This window comes from Pholcus phalangioides, unplaced genomic scaffold (genome assembly GCF_987345545.1).
Source record: "Pholcus phalangioides strain wild (caught in Gottingen) unplaced genomic scaffold, Ppha-v1.0 ptg000003l_1, whole genome shotgun sequence".
Classification (NCBI taxonomy): domain Eukaryota; kingdom Metazoa; phylum Arthropoda; class Arachnida; order Araneae; family Pholcidae; genus Pholcus; species Pholcus phalangioides.
The window spans coordinates 23,642,271-23,658,633 of record NW_028301596.1 but is presented as its reverse complement, the minus strand read 5'-3'; the positions used below and the strand labels follow the sequence as shown (position 1 = coordinate 23,658,633).

The 16,363-nt window shown below is 38.0% G+C and overlaps 1 protein-coding gene across 10 annotated transcripts in view; it reads left to right on the top strand.

Moving 5' to 3' along the window:
- Pcmt (Protein-L-isoaspartate (D-aspartate) O-methyltransferase) overlaps positions 1 to 16,363 on the top strand; it is a 121,732-nt gene that overhangs the window by 53,689 nt on the left and 51,680 nt on the right. For all 10 annotated transcript variants that reach the window (XM_089247023.1, XM_089246967.1, XM_089246991.1 and 7 more), the window contains one exon: positions 7,717 to 7,821. In XM_089247023.1, coding sequence (XP_089103149.1) covers positions 7,717 to 7,821 — 105 coding nt within the window. The remainder of the gene's footprint in view (positions 1 to 7,716; positions 7,822 to 16,363) is intronic.

The window sequence follows — 16,363 nt, the reverse complement described above, 5'->3', positions numbered from 1 at the left end:
ATAACACTTTTGACCTTATTGAAAGGTTTACTTTTAATGCTCGATCAACAATTTTGGATTTGACTTTTGCAAAATGACTTAATATTCACGTTACGTCTTTTAGTACCAGATTTTTCCTCTGTCAGATGCCCACTCTGTTACATCATTATCATAAATAATTAAGATCTTTTTCATCTATATCAGCATCAAGTGATAGTATATGGAGATATGCTTCAAAAAACATAAAAGTTTTCATCAATAATTTAAATTAATTATGAAAAAATAATAATTTAGGCTAATTTTTCCACTCTGTAACAACTTCCAAAAACTCAAGCAATGCAACAGAATGGAAACTATGATTTAAAGTAAAGTTTTCTTATTTAAGAGATTTTGAAGTTTTAAGTTAAATTTAATAAGTTATCTATTCAATTTTAATTTAAACCCTGTACCACATTCTCCAACATGTTATTTTTTTCAGTTAAATATGAAAGTTATAAATAGTATAGATTGTCAAAATCACTGGTGGGGGAAAACAGATCCAGGGAGATGTATCATAAGGGAAGTTTTTGCACGAACAAAGGCCATTATATGACAATACATTCTGCATTTTATAGGACAGAATCATTATTTTCCTATATTATTTTTGTTTCCAGGCTCTACCCTCCCCTCCCCCATCCACTGTGGATCACTAATGTGAGAGACATAAACGTGAGGTTTATACCAACATCAAATTACTATCCAATATCAATAAAACATTCTTGAAGTAAAAGAAAAATCATCCTGATGATATAATATGCACTACATACATATACTGGATTAAGTGTCTAATGTGGAAACAAAATGAACAATTTTACCCTTTAACGGACAATTTCACACAAACACTTTAACTGTTTCACGACTAATTGACCAAAGGCTCACATACAGAATATTAGTGCTATCACACAAAATATTTAAAGCAATGACTACTTGCCAATGCGAGTTCTTCTTCATCCACCCTTAGATTTGTAAAAACAGCTACTGTACTTGATGCTGTGGTTTTTGAAAAGCAATTGCTTTCTGAAATTGTAACAAAATTTTTGGGAAAGCAGGCTTTTCTACGGGAGAAATCGGTGTAATGGTTAGATTTCGAAAATGATGTACAAGAGTTACAAAATTGTATGTAAGCGGCTTTCCGTGATCGCAAGTGCTTAGCAGGTCCGGAATTAGAGGGAGGCAGGGAGGGGGCAATTGCTCAGGTGGAAAAATTTGGGAGGTGGCAGATTTTACGTTGGAAAATCATTGAATTTTACAGTGGTTGGGGCAGCGAAATCATGTTGCCGCCCTCCCCCACCCACAAAAATCCTAGTTTGATGCCTGATGCTGAAGATTACATTAACATAGATTGATTGATGACCGCTCACGCCCAGAGCTGTTCTGCAAGACAACTTCCTCTCTTTACCTCCTAGGAGGCTGGGTCGTGTCGACATTAACATAGACGACAATGTGCAAACTGAACTTGATACGAGAGATATTGAAACCCTCATTGAAAATTGCAGAGAAAGTAAAAAAGAACATAAATGTAGTCATTTCAGATGAACAGTGTGGGGTGAATTTTCATACAGATGCTGTGAAAACCTAAATATTTAGTAATTATTGAGTAAATAATGTACATTACTTTATTTTATGTACATCTAAATTAATTAGTTTATTTTCATTATATTTTACTTCAATTAAATACGAGATTGTTACATAATTTCACACATTGCGTCAATCAAACCTCTATTAAGCAGAAACCTGTGTTCAAAGGGAAAAATCCTTGTCTCTTGGGATTCCGTTGAAGACAAGTTTTACTGTATATGTGAAAAATAAACTTTTCTATGTTCTATTTCGAAAAAATCATGAAAAATAATCAAAATGACAGAAAGAAAAAGTCAAATTTTTTTAAACTGTCTTTTTATTCAGCATACATGTAAGAAATAAGCTGATGTCATTATTTTTATTTTAACAGCAGAAATTATATTTATTTTTTTACAACGATATTTGTTTTCGTAACAGAAAAGTGGACAAAATCCATAACTTTCAGTCATAAAACCCAAAAAATAAAATATTATTAAAAAATAAAATATTATTAAAAAATAAAATATTATTAAAAAATAAAATATTATTAAAAAATAAAATATTATTAAAAAATAAAAATGAAACATTTATAAAATATTAAACTTCTGAAGTCATTGACTATAACTTGAAATCAATTTAATTTGGAAAATTCGACTGAATTTTTCATTTCAAAAATGTGAAATGTACACTTTTTTGGGAATGACCTAAATACGGGATGGTAACTATCGATCGCCCAATAAATATACACATGATTCCTTGTGAAAAACTAATATGGAAAAGTGTTTCCTGTTTTAGGATCACAATATTAAGGGAGTTATAACCTTTTAAATTTTAGGGATGTGTCATTTTTCTAACGCTCAGTTACGTGCCAAACACCCAACGAAACTAAATTTCTTTGCCAATTGCACCAAAATCTTGCTCCAATTGGGTATTTTCGTATATTACTGCGCCAAATAGCGAATTTCGCATCAGTATTCCCGGAATTTCGGAAAGGACGTCAAAAAATTTTCGTTCCTGCTTGCCACGAAACGATTCCTTCCGAAAAGAGCGTGTTTTATTCCACTGTACTTCAACTATTGCCTTATTTAAACTATCGCCCATCATCGGGCTTTCCATCACGAAACCGCCTGTCAGTCGAGTGGTTTGGGAACTAGCTTCCCACTGCGCAGATCTGGGTTCGAATCCCAGTTCGGGCATGGATGTCTACTAACACTTACAAATTCCCTGGATGGATCGTTCTGATTCCTTGGAATACATTATTTGAAAAAAAGACCACGTTATTTGAAAAAAAGAAAAAAAAAAAAAAAAAAAAAAAAAAAAAAAAAAAAAAAACGATAATATCCGTGTTCGTGCAACTGAAGATGGCTTGCAGTGGTCTTTCAGCTTTAAAGCGCAAATGCGAGTCAGTTTCTGTTTTCAAAAAGAAAGTCTCCACTGGAAGCAGCAGAAATTACTGTAGTCTATCGTCATTGTGTCAAATCCCGATGTTTCGTGAAAAAAATTTTCATTCCAGGAGTAAAAAGAGCATGTCCTCTGAATTACTACTGCTTATTTAGAAACTTTGCAGAATAACGAGTGTTAAATCACCAATGTTGCCGACTAATGAGTGTTAAATCGCCAAATAACGAGTAAGATCGCCAATCTTGCCAAATAATGAGTGCTAAATCGCCAACCATCGTGTTGATTCTTCCGAAATTCTCTCCCATTTTGCAACAATTTCTTTCTGATTATAAAAAAAATTGAAAACTTGATATAGCAAATTTATAATATCTATATAAAGACTATAGAAAATTTTTAGCCCATTTGAAGTGCGGCTGTTCCAGACAGCAAATACAGCCAAATCCTGTTATAACGAACGCCAAGAGACCGGAAGAATCACTTCGTTAAAACAAAATTTCATTATAAAGGAATTCCAGGTTGCCTAGCATTGTTCCTATGTAAACTTATTTGGGGGATTAGAAAAGTGTTCATTAAAACGAGAATTTCGCTATAACGGTATTTGTTAAAACGGGTTTCGACTGTAGTGCCCTCAGTAAGCAAAAATCATCTTAAATAGACTGGTGTATGAAAAATTTTTATTACAGCCGCTCTTTCAAACAAGGCGTCAAAAGCCTGAAACACCAAAAACAAACAACCAGCTGATGAAAAGATGTTTGATGACAAAAGACAGTGCAGTTTTATTTTGAAAAGGGGCGAGGGTTAACGAAAATAGAAAATATTGTTGTTAATTTTGCTGCTCCAATTTATAAATATCTGCTCCGAATCCTGAATTTTGCTGCTCCAAAACTGCTCCGAATCCTGAATTTTGCTGCTCCGAAATGGACTTTGTCACTTCCCACCCTGCTGGTAGAAACTGTAAAATAATAGCAATGATTCAGTCACAAACAAGTTATTTTATTGCTAGGCATATTCAATATAATTAGTGGTTCCGGATTTTTTATTTTTTCTATTGATTATTTATAGACTCACATTTTCATACCAAATTCTGCAATCGATCTTTATTGCACTGAAATGTAAATAAATTTACTGTACTTTTTTACAAGAAAGATTTTGATATGATACCACTTCAAAATTTATTATAGCCTGCATGATTTGTCAATAACTTTTCCGAAAAATCATGCCACCACTAAATTTTCAAAATGAAAGCCATCTATTTTCTGTTTGCTCTTCAAATATGGTTTTGAGTATGGGCCTACTGTTTCATACGCACATTCATAACAAATGAGATGCCATAAAAATTTTAAACTGTTATTGTTAGACTTCATAGTGACAATTTGTAACTGTGATCGAGTTCATTCATTATGCTTGTTGTGTTACTCAGCTAATTGTGTTGCACAGTGGTTCTCAAACTTTTATTGACCGTGGCTCCCTTGCATATTAATGATTCATCAACAGCTCCCAAGAATAGTTTAGTACAGTGGTTCCCAAGCTTTTTACGTTGTGGAGCCCTTTTCAGAAGGAAACTTCATCACAGTGTGTGATGAATCTAGTGATTATTCATAATCACAGATTTATCACATTCATCATAACATATACAAGGTGTTCTTTAGAAAGGGAAAAAATTCTGTGGTCCATTAAAGAAGTTCTGTATGGAAAATTACCAGCTTGAATTCAGTTGATATTTTTTAAAAATAATGATTGGAGAAATATAAACTAATAGTTTACACGGATCCCAATCAAAAAATGCAAAATAACAAAATTTGCAACATTGAGAAAAAAATTGATGATAAAACATTTGAAGAAAATTTTATTCAGATACCGATGTTCAAAATTTTTGATTTTTACCACTTTTCACGTGAAAAATGACCAGTTATGAAAAAACTCAAGACTTACCACTCAGTACTTGTCATTAGTTTTAAATGAAAAGCAGCAAAAAACGAAAATTCCAACTGCTGACATATAGACAAAAATTTCTGTTGAAAAAATGGAAAATTCTTGCTATTTTATATTGCAATTTATATGTGTAAAAATTATTTAATTTTTACATTTCTCTCCAATATCATTAAGGATGATACTATCGCAATTGAACTTTAGCTGGCTATTCGCTATATTTAACTTTAGCTCTTAAATGGGCCTGAAAGTAAAACACCTTGTACTTGTGTGAGGGCCACTCTGAAAGGTTTAATCAGCTCTCATTTAGAGACAGCGTAACAACTATTAAGTTGATTTATATTTATATGCATTGGGAGAACACTAAAAACATGTCTTATCAATTTATGTCTAAGCTCTTATTTTTTCAATGCATGTTTTTGCTGTGAAAAAAAAAAAACAATTGCCATTAAAGTTTAAAACATTGTTCTAATTTTTGTGGGGATTCTCAAAACGGCATTTGAACGAGGCTTCCCCAAATTATTTTTAAGTAACAGAGCTCCATGGTAACCAGTGAGTTGCATCAACAGTGGAACAATCTTAGTTTCACTATTGTTTCTAGACTGAAGGGCTTGGACAGCTGCTTTCATTCAGGCTTGCACTTCTGTTCTGCTTGGAAGGTCTTAGACAGCCGTTTCTGTTTTGGTTTGCACTTTCATTCTGGTTCAAGGAGTTTGGACAGCCGCTTTCATTGAGATTTTGCACTTTTGCTCTGTTTGGAAGGTCTTGGACAGCCGTTTTTGTTTTGGTTTGCATTTTTTGTTCTGGTTCAAAGGGCTTGGACAGCCACTCATATTTGTATTCGAAGGGCTTGGACAGCCGCTTTTGTTCAGGTTTTCACTTTTGCTCTGCTTGGGAAGTCTTAGACAACCGTTTGGGTTTGCACTTTCGTTCTGGTTTAATGGCTTGGACAGCCACTTTTGTGTGGATTCAAAGGATTTGGACTGTCACTTTTGTGTGGATTCAAAGGATTTGGACTGTCACTTTTGTGTGGATTCAAAGGATTTGGACTGTCACTTTTGTGTGGATTCAAAGGATTTGGATTGTCACTTTCATTCTAGTTTGAAGGGCTTGTATAGCCACTTATGTGCGGGTATGAAATTTTGTTCTAGTGTTAAGAATTTGGACAGCTGCTTTTGTTCTGGATTAAAGGCTGCTTTCTTATTGTTCACTCACCTGCACAGTCACTTGCATTTGTATACGTGCCTGGGTGGCAACTACTGTCATTCTTGTTTGCGGGACAGGAGTGTCACCTTCGTTCTAGTTTGCGGAGGTGGCAGACACTATTCAACCCTTAGAAGCAATGGGATTGCTGTTCAGCACACACTTTGTTAGCCCTCTTTTTAGTTGCAGAGAAGCAATTCAGATCAATCTTCATTTTGATTCTGGTCTTTCAGTTATGTGAAATTTTGTTCCCATGTCCTGTTTTTGTATTACGGATAGCCTTCGCTTTACGTGATCTCACTTTACAAAGATTTTTATGATGCGATCATTTTGCGTACCAATTAATCGTGTAAAAATATTGTGATAGAGATGGTTCTTGTGATCCTTCTGCTATGTACATCTCGTGATAAATAGATTATGGTTCCCTTGGTCTTATTCACCATTTTGTATTCGCCCTGTGCTCCATTCAATCGTATAAAGGTTTGAAAAAAAAAAAATGCATTTAATCACAGATCTCTTTGCGGAGCACCAAGAAACCCTTGGCAGAGCACAGTTTGGGAACCCCCAGGTTTAGCATATATTTTCCTATATAAAAGAATCACTTCAAAACATAAATAGACACACAAGTCTATATTTCCAGCTCACTGTGACACAGGTTGGCGCACACACACACACTTTGCGAAACACTGCTCTAGCAAAAGTGGTGTAATTCTTATTTTTCATGTAAAAATTTATTCTGTGATCTAGTTCAGTGGTTCTCAACCGGGGGTCATATGGCCCCCTAGTGGTACTGGGATACTTCAAGGGGCCACGGAAGAAAATTTAGAAAGGGGCCATGACAGGTGGTTTGGAGTGCTGCAGAGAGCCGAGAAGAAAAATTGAGGTGTGAAGAAATGAAGCTTTTATAGTCACTATTACAGAATCCAACAAAACCAGAGCAGTCTTTAGAGAATGGATCCACCCGGGCCTCACTGCCCACATTTTGCAGCAGGTTCCCTAGGATGGGGTTTTTTGCAGGCCCCCGGCTAGATTTTTCACAGACCCCCCTCCTCTATATTAAATTTAAAAACAAAAAATGAAAATCATATCAGGCCCAGGGCTGCAGCTCTGTCAGTCCCACTCTTGTGAGGGGTCATGCCCATAAGTGACCCCACCTTATGATATTTTGTATAGTACAATAAATTTTGAAAATAAGTAGGAAATTTGTGGGCTGTTTATTTCCGGCTAAGTATGGGACTACCATAGTATCACTTTGCCTAGGGGGCCCCATGATGTTGCGACGGTCCTGAATAGAACTCAGATTAGCGGGGAGCTCAATAAATTCTAGGCCAGTGGTCTGGAGGCCAATCTTATTTTAAAAGTTTTCATTCAGTATAAATTCACTGAAAAAATCAATTCAATATGTATAAAGGATCATACTTCTAGATGAGGGTCGAAGACACTGGGTAAGACGGGGGGCCACGAGAAAAAAAATATGCTTCGAAAAGGGGCCATGGGCAAAAAAAGATTAAGAAACGCTGATCTAGTTTATCTGTTTCCTCTTATCGTTTATATCTCCTGTTAATCTAAGTATATTTTATCTGCAATATTCCAATTATTTATTTTTAGCATGCACATGCTCTGGAGCTCTTGGGGGAGAAATTACAAGAAGGTTCCAAAGCACTTGATGTTGGTTCGGGAAGTGGCTATCTCACTGCCTGCATGGCTTACATGGCAAGTTTTTTTTTTAATAAGCACCTAATGTGTAGAACAGTTATTTATTCAAACTCATTCATTTCAGATGGATCAAGCAAACCTAGTTTGTTATCATTTATGAATTGGGGAAAGACATCTTTGGTGGTTTAATAATGTGTAGGTCTCTGTTGACAAGCCACAAAGGCTATATATTCAATCTTTGTTACAACAAATGCATGATAAATACTTGAGTTCAATGAGAGAAATTCACTCTTGAAGCAACATTTCTCTCAATTTATGGTCCACAAAGATGTGACAAATGGTACTTACACCGACTTCAATTGAAAATTATTCATGTATGTCCCAAATAATGACTAGCTATAATACCCAGTGCTGCCCTGGTTTTCTTCAATTACTGAGAGAATTGGAAAAGTGACAAACCATTGTAAGGACATATGAACTGTAATAAATATACTGACAGGATTAAAGAAGTGATGAACCATCGTAAAGGCATATGCACATCAGAAACACATGGCTAGGGAACCACGGTAACCAAAGTAAGCATTCTGAAAGTGATTGTCGAGGCCCAGGAACCATTGTTGCCCAATGGTTTTTCACCCATTTTAACAGTTTGTGCAGCTCTGATAAACTTTTAAAGCAGCCTATCATTCTCAATCCAGGTCCTGTTTGGTATATATCCAAAATTTGGCGATGATCGATCTAAAATTGTAGATTTGTGTAGAGACCATACAGACAGATGAACAGGACAGGACATTCTAGCGGTGTGGTGTATGACTCCATATTGAATATACGAACTTAAAGGGGTTAACAACTATTTATTATACTATTAACAGTTAAACATTCAACGATTAAATATTAGGTCATAATTAAGTACATAAAATTTAGAATTAAGATCAACACGACCAGCGCAGATGTGGTAGCTAGTGACAGAGTGAGGTAAAGAGAAGCCGTGCTTCTGGGTTAATTCCAGTTTATATGTGAGTGGACTGCAGCGCCAGATGTGCATGCCACAGGATACTCCTACTGGTAGATGAGGAACTGTAGTCCTAGACTTTGAATGTCACCTTTTTGCCAGAATGTAGAGTCATTCCGGATGGTTCATGCTAAACACTTGATTTGGATAGTTCTGAATCTTCGGATGAGTACTCCAAATATGCAGGCTTCAACCGGTCCAGTGACACTGTAGACTTTCGAGTACCAATGAGTGGAGAATTTATTTTGGATGGTATTTCAGGACAGCATATGGGCCATCATAAAGGACACTGTAGTGGCGGTCGAACAGAGTCATGTCTCAGAAACACATGACTGCAGGTAGCAAGACCCTTGTTCACAAACACTGCATGGGAACCATGAGGGGGCCACAAGAGCAGGACAGAGTTTACTCATGAACTCCCTCAGGTTCTCTGTGAAAGTAGCTCTGGAACTGCAGCTGGGTTGTGAAGGATTGAGTACTCTCTGGGCAACTTCAAAGCCGTTTCGTACAGCATCTCTGCTGAACTGAGTCCAATATCCTCTTTTACGGCAGCTTGAATGCCTAGGAGGACAAATGGCAAGCACTGTGTCCAAGACAACGAGGAATGGCATCGTATTGCAGACTTTAGTTGTCTGTGATACTGCTCAACCATCCCATTTGACTGAGGATGGTATGCTGTAGTATGAATCTGCTCGACGCCAAGGGGATTTGGCGAGGGATCAGAAGAGATGGCTTTCAAACTGCGCACCTTTATCTGAGGTTATGCTTTTGCTAATGTCATCGCTTTGATGTCAGGCCATCGGGAGAATCTGTCGATCAGAGTCAGACAGTATCGTGTCCCTGTGAGGAAGGTAACGGATCAACAAGATCTGCGTGCACATGGGAAAAAAAACCACGCATTGGAAACAGAAAGCGTAAAGATGGCGTATCTTAGACTTTTGACAGGAAAGACAACTTTAACACCACTGAGCACAATCTCGAGCAAGGGAAGGCCAGATAAACATGCATATAGAAACGTCCTCTCCACTTGTCAATACAAGATTCATCGAAAGACTGGTTATTTGTGGAGATGAAGATTACAAGGAAGAAAAATTCATCACTGCCCCCATGGGGACTCGAACCCTGGTCTCTCGTTTGCCGGACGAGTGCTCTACCATCTAAGCTATGGAAGCAGATAGAATATTTCAACCATGGAGCGTATATATATGTTGAAAGGCACCGTACATGGACGGCGTCAACAATCAACTAATAGCTCGCGAATGACAAAGGCCAACCAGATGGCCATATGCATATAGAAGGCAAACGAGAGACCGGGGTTCGAGTCACCATGGGGGCATGAATTTCTTCCTTGTAATCTTCATCTCCACAAATAACCAGTCTTTCGATGAATGTTGTACAGATAAACATGGTTCGTACTGTCCTTGAAAACCTTAAAAAGTCCTTGAAAATACATAGGAGTCCTTGAAAAAGAAAGTTTTTTTTAAGAATTCTGTGAGTCTTGGAAAAATTTGTGTTTTCCGAAATAGTTTTCGCTACTTTTTTTTTTACTCCGTAAGTGACGTCCTTAAAAAAGTGCAAAGCACAGGGAAAAAGCCTTAGTAGCCAATAACCCTGGATAAGTGCATTTAAAGCAAGTTTTTTCCCATTATTCTTAAGCCGGGTTTTCGTAGGAGCAGGTTTTCTGTGCTGCATGCAAAGTGAATCACCCAGCGTGACATGCCGTCCACTCACCAATAATAAGAAAACAAGTTCGACTGTTTTCCTAGAGAGTGCAACAAGCCTCACGGCAGTGTTTTACGTTGGGCGTCAAATGTGTTGTGCTCCACTCGTTTTACCGATCTTCTCTTCATTTTTGTTTTCTTTCACTTCCCTTCATTGAGTTCGATGCTTCCCTTCAAACCGGAGCATGCAGATGACAGAGTAGCTGATCCCAGGGCCGTGAGCTGATGCGCCACGGTAGGAATACACAAACGTGTAGTGTGATTATGTAACATGTTTCTGTCGACGCGAAATGATCTAGTTTGGTTCATACGGCTCCAAAAATCTATGTTGGAATATTTCTTCCCGTTTATTCTCTGTGCACGTGGAACCGCTCGGCCCGACGCAATATGTAGATCACTGGCGACGTGCTCTCACCCTCACGGGAGCTCGGCTTTATACTGTAGGCTAGTTTTTCCCGTGTGTATGTCAGGATTGTTTTTTTCTCCCTGAGATTGCCGGTTGTTATTTGTCGGCCGTTTTATTTATTTGTTTTTTTTATGATCGTAAATGATCTTGTTTTTTTTCCTTGCAACTTTTATAGAATAAAAGCTAGAGTTCAAAATGAACTTCCAATCGTTCTTTTTTTTTTTTCAGCTCAGTCGGCATGCTCTGGCCCCCAACAATCAATACCTTCTTCTAGAGTAGAAGTCCATCTGCTCTAGAAGGTATTGCAACAACCCACTTCTAGGAAAACCCGTCTTTATGGTAGCATGTATCCTGTGATCGTATGTAGACGTATTTGGAGTCGTTGGAAGTCATTCAACTTTTGTACTAAGTCTTTTTTCTGGATGACTTGAGAGAAATCAATATCTTAGAAAAAAAAGTTTCATAATTTTTGCCGAAATAATTTCAGCCTTTCGGTCCATAAGTGAGTGAAGCTTCCTCTGATTACTGTCAACCATAGGCAGAGATAGACTTGGAAGTCTGGGGGGGGGGGGCACGGTCATCATTTCTGGGGGTCACGATGATGATGATGTCAATTCATATATGCATTAGATCAGTCAACTTCTCCTTTCACGCTGGTGAAGTTGACCCCACCCCCCCGTATCTCCGCCCATGCTGTCAACAAAATATTTATTTAGGAGTGATGTGAAGCGCTTGTAAAAGGTTCTTTAAAGAAAGAAAACAAAAAATGAGTAGCAAGTGTGTGTACTTTTAATTATTTGTGGCTGAAAAATCTCTTCTATCAAGATTGGTTGCTGAGTGTGCCAGACAAAAATGCCGCCAAATGTACGAGCTGTGCTTCAATATCGCTTCAATGGGTAAATCTGCGCTGAAATCTATTGAGCTTATATTACTGGAGGAAATATGACGCAGGGCCATAACTAGGATTTTTGTATTGTCTTGCCGCCCCCACCAATTCGGAATTTGATAATTTTATAACGGTGTTCACCTAAGAATTACCACCCAGGGCAGTTGCCCCCCCCCCCTGTGCGCACTCTGGGACGACGTCAGTGGTCTACATCATTCCTAGGAAGATCACATGACGCGTTGAATGTCGACGCATCTCCGTTATTTTCTAATGGCGTTCACAATTGTTTAATTAAAGGAGTTTAAAACAATAAATAAATAAAAAAAATTCAGTATCGATGATATGATTCCAAAATTAATGAGAGATAATTCCAAAATTAATGAAAGAGCCCTTGGATCTTCATCCATGCAAGAACATTGTTAGTTACTCCGTCGAACCCTGACACGAGCCAGAGAAGCTAATCTTAAGTTCAATATTGAAAAGACACAATTAGCCTTAACATCAGTCAGTTATTGGGGACATATAATGTCTGATACTGGAATAACTCCAGATCCCAAAAAAAGTTAAGGCCATTAACGAGTTTGCTGTTCCCAAATGTCGCAAGGATCTACAAAGATTTCTTGGAATGATAACTTATCTAGCCAAGTTTACTCCTCACTTGTCTAGTTTAACTCACTCGCTACGTCAGCTATTAAAACAAGATACTGAGTGGCTGTGGGATGAAAATACCCAACGTGATTTTGAAAAATTAAAACAAATGATAGAGCAAGCTCCTACAATATTTTGATGTGAAAAAGTCAGTGACTGTTTCAGTGGATGCCCGTCAGCATGGATTAGGAGCAGTTCTCCTACAAGATAACAAACCAGTTGCATATGGATCTGGTGCACTTACAGCAGCTCAAACATGCTATGCACAAATCGCGAAAGAACTGTTAGCTGTAATCGATGGACTTGAACATTTCAATTATTACACCTATGGAAGACCAGTAGTTGTTCAAACCGAACACAAGCCCCTTCTAGGGTTGAGTAAAAAGCAATATGACACAATCTCTCCCAGACTTCAGCGCATGCTGTTGAGATTGAACAAATATAGTGTTGAACTTATGTTCATACCTGGTAAAGAGCTAAAGATTGCAGACGCCTTGTCAAGAGCTCAATTGCCAAATGTCAAATTTGAAGAGGATTACGAGCAAGAAACAGCTGTCTCAATTAATTTCTTTGCATGTGCTACACCCAATAAGTGGCACGACTATGCTTTGATGACAGCGAGTGATGCAGAGCTGCAGGATGTGCTTCATCATGTTCAACAGGGAAGGCCAGAAAAGAGTAGACCGCCAGCATGGATTAGGAGCAGTTCTCCTACAAGATAACAAACCAGTTGCATATGGATCTGGTGCACTTACAGCAGCTCAAACATGCTATGCACAAATCGCGAAAGAACTGTTAGCTGTAATCGATGGACTTGAACATTTCAATTATTACACCTATGGAAGACCAGTAGTTGTTCAAACCGAACACAAGCCCCTTCTAGGGTTGAGTAAAAAGCAATATGACACAATCTCTCCCAGACTTCAGCGCATGCTGTTGAGATTGAACAAATATAGTGTTGAACTTATGTTCATACCTGGTAAAGAGCTAAAGATTGCAGACGCCTTGTCAAGAGCTCAATTGCCAAATGTCAAATTTGAAGAGGATTACGAGCAAGAAACAGCTGTCTCAATTAATTTCTTTGCATGTGCTACACCCAATAAGTGGCACGACTATGCTTTGATGACAGCGAGTGATGCAGAGCTGCAGGATGTGCTTCATCATGTTCAACAGGGAAGGCCAGAAAAGAGTAGACCGCCAGCATGGATTAGGAGCAGTTCTCCTACAAGATAACAAACCAGTTGCATATGGATCTGGTGCACTTACAGCAGCTCAAACATGCTATGCACAAATCGCGAAAGAACTGTTAGCTGTAATCGATGGACTTGAACATTTCAATTATTACACCTATGGAAGACCAGTAGTTGTTCAAACCGAACACAAGCCCCTTCTAGGGTTGAGTAAAAAGCAATATGACACAATCTCTCCCAGACTTCAGCGCATGCTGTTGAGATTGAACAAATATAGTGTTGAACTTATGTTCATACCTGGTAAAGAGCTAAAGATTGCAGACGCCTTGTCAAGAGCTCAATTGCCAAATGTCAAATTTGAAGAGGATTACGAGCAAGAAACAGCTGTCTCAATTAATTTCTTTGCATGTGCTACACCCAATAAGTGGCACGACTATGCTTTGATGACAGCGAGTGATGCAGAGCTGCAGGATGTGCTTCATCATGTTCAACAGGGAAGGCCAGAAAAGAGTAGAACCAGAGCAGCAGCTCAGCCTTACTGGCACTGTAGAGATGAGCTGTATTATTCTAAAGAAGGAATAATATGCAGAGGCCAAAGACTTGTTGTGCCACAAGTTGCAAGACCAAACGTCTTGGAAAAACTGCATGTCTCACATCGAGGTAATATTGCTTGCAAATTGAAAGCTGGAGAATATTTCTACTGGCCGAAAATAAATGACGATGTGGAAAACTACATCAATAGATGTAAAATCTGTCAGCAAAATCAGAGGGCAAATTCTAAAGAAGTCCTGTTCAAACAAATTCTGCCTGGAAGACCATGGGAAAAAGTGGCATGTGACTTTTTCTACTTGAGAGGTCAACAGTATCTTTTGATGATAGATTATTTCTCAAAGTACATAGAAGTTTAAAATATGAAGAGTACTAATGCAAAGGCAGTAAGTAATAGAAGCAATGAAAAGCATCTTTGCTAGGCAGGGAATACCAGAAGAATTGGTGAGTGATGGAGGGCCACCATTTAATGCAGAAAGTCTTCAAAAATTTTTCAAAGAATGGAATGTGACACGCAATATTACTTCACCTCACTTTCCGAGAAGCAATGGCCAAGTTGAGAGAGCTGTACAAACTTTGAAGAAGTCTCTCACAAAAGCTCTAGAAGAAGGTAAAAATCTACATACGGTCCTACTGGATTATAGGATACAACCTACACAGGATCTTCCTTCTCTGGCTGAACTGCTGATGGGCAGATGATTAAGACCCTTTTTGACAACTCATCCTCATCAACTCAAGCCAAAGTTTTTTACAGCTGAAGCCAGTAAAATCTTGAAAACTAGACAAGCATATCAAAAGGAAAGGTTTGACAAACATGCAATGCATCATCCTGAACTCAAACAAGGCTCAAGTGTCTGGTTCAAGAAAAGACCTTGTGAACCGTGGCAGAAGGTGTCATAACCAAGACAGGACTGAAACCTCGTTCCTATATCATCGAGGGAAAAGAAGGAGGTACATATAGAAGAAATAGACACCACATAAGAGAAGACAGAACAACTAATGAGAAGATCACCAGAACCATAACAGTTGAAGATTTGTACCCTTTAACAGCAGTTAAGAAGATGACATCTTCAACTTCAGATACAATTCCAGGAGCAGGTCAAATCCTGAGAAAGTCAGCGAGGACTGTAGTTAAACCGATACGTTATAGACAATAAATTGAATATTCATTATCATACATGATCACACATTAACTATAATAGAACTTTAATGTGTCTTAAAAAAAAGGGGGGGGGCATGTAATATATATCTACTACTTAATACCATTTATAGATGGCAGCACCGTCCTGTCTTGTAAGATGGTGATAGTAATAAAGAAGGGCAGTCATGCTCTGGATGCCATGCTAACTGGTTGTAGTAATCCGTGTACATCACTATAGTTAGTGGACCAAACAATAAATAGCCAAGCATCAATATATATCAGTATAGATGGTCGTATTTTCCTGTAAATACATCACAGTACACAGAAACTTTCGAATCAAAAAGACACAATTTTTGCAGCGGAAGTCTAGTATTATTAGACAAGATCAAGTGAAATAACTCTTGGTCATCCCGCTGACCTACAGCCAGTTGAGAATAATCGATAGAATTAGGACACTCAATAGTCTTGATGCGAGAACAGTGCATCGGCAACTATATTTTTCAGTTCTGAAACACGACGTATATTAGTTGTGAATTGGCTGATGAAGTCAAGCTGGTGGGATTGTCTTTGAGAACACTTCTCCAGCTTCTGATGGAATGCATGAGTAAGAGGACGATGGTCAGTCAAAATTGTGAATGACCGGCCTTCAAGCATGTACTGAAAATATTGAACTGAAGCATAGGCAGCAAGGAGTTCCCTGTCATAAGCGCTATAATGACACTCTGTTGGTATGAGTTTCCGTGAAAAGAAACCAACAGGTTGCCAAGAATTTTCAACAAATTGGTGCAGAGCACCACCCAAAGTAATAGAGGAAGCGTCAACAGTAAGCGTTAACGGAGCTGAAGGTACAGGGTGAGCCAATAGTGCTGCCTATGCAATTTCAGTTTTACATATCTCGAAAGCTTCAGAGGTTTCGGTTGTCCAGTGTATTGGAATTTTGTTACTTTTTTTACACCTTTTAAATAATTATTCAAAAGAGCTTGAGACGAAGCAGCATTTGGAATAAATCTGCAATAAAAATTGACAGTTGCCAAAAAATGTGTTAG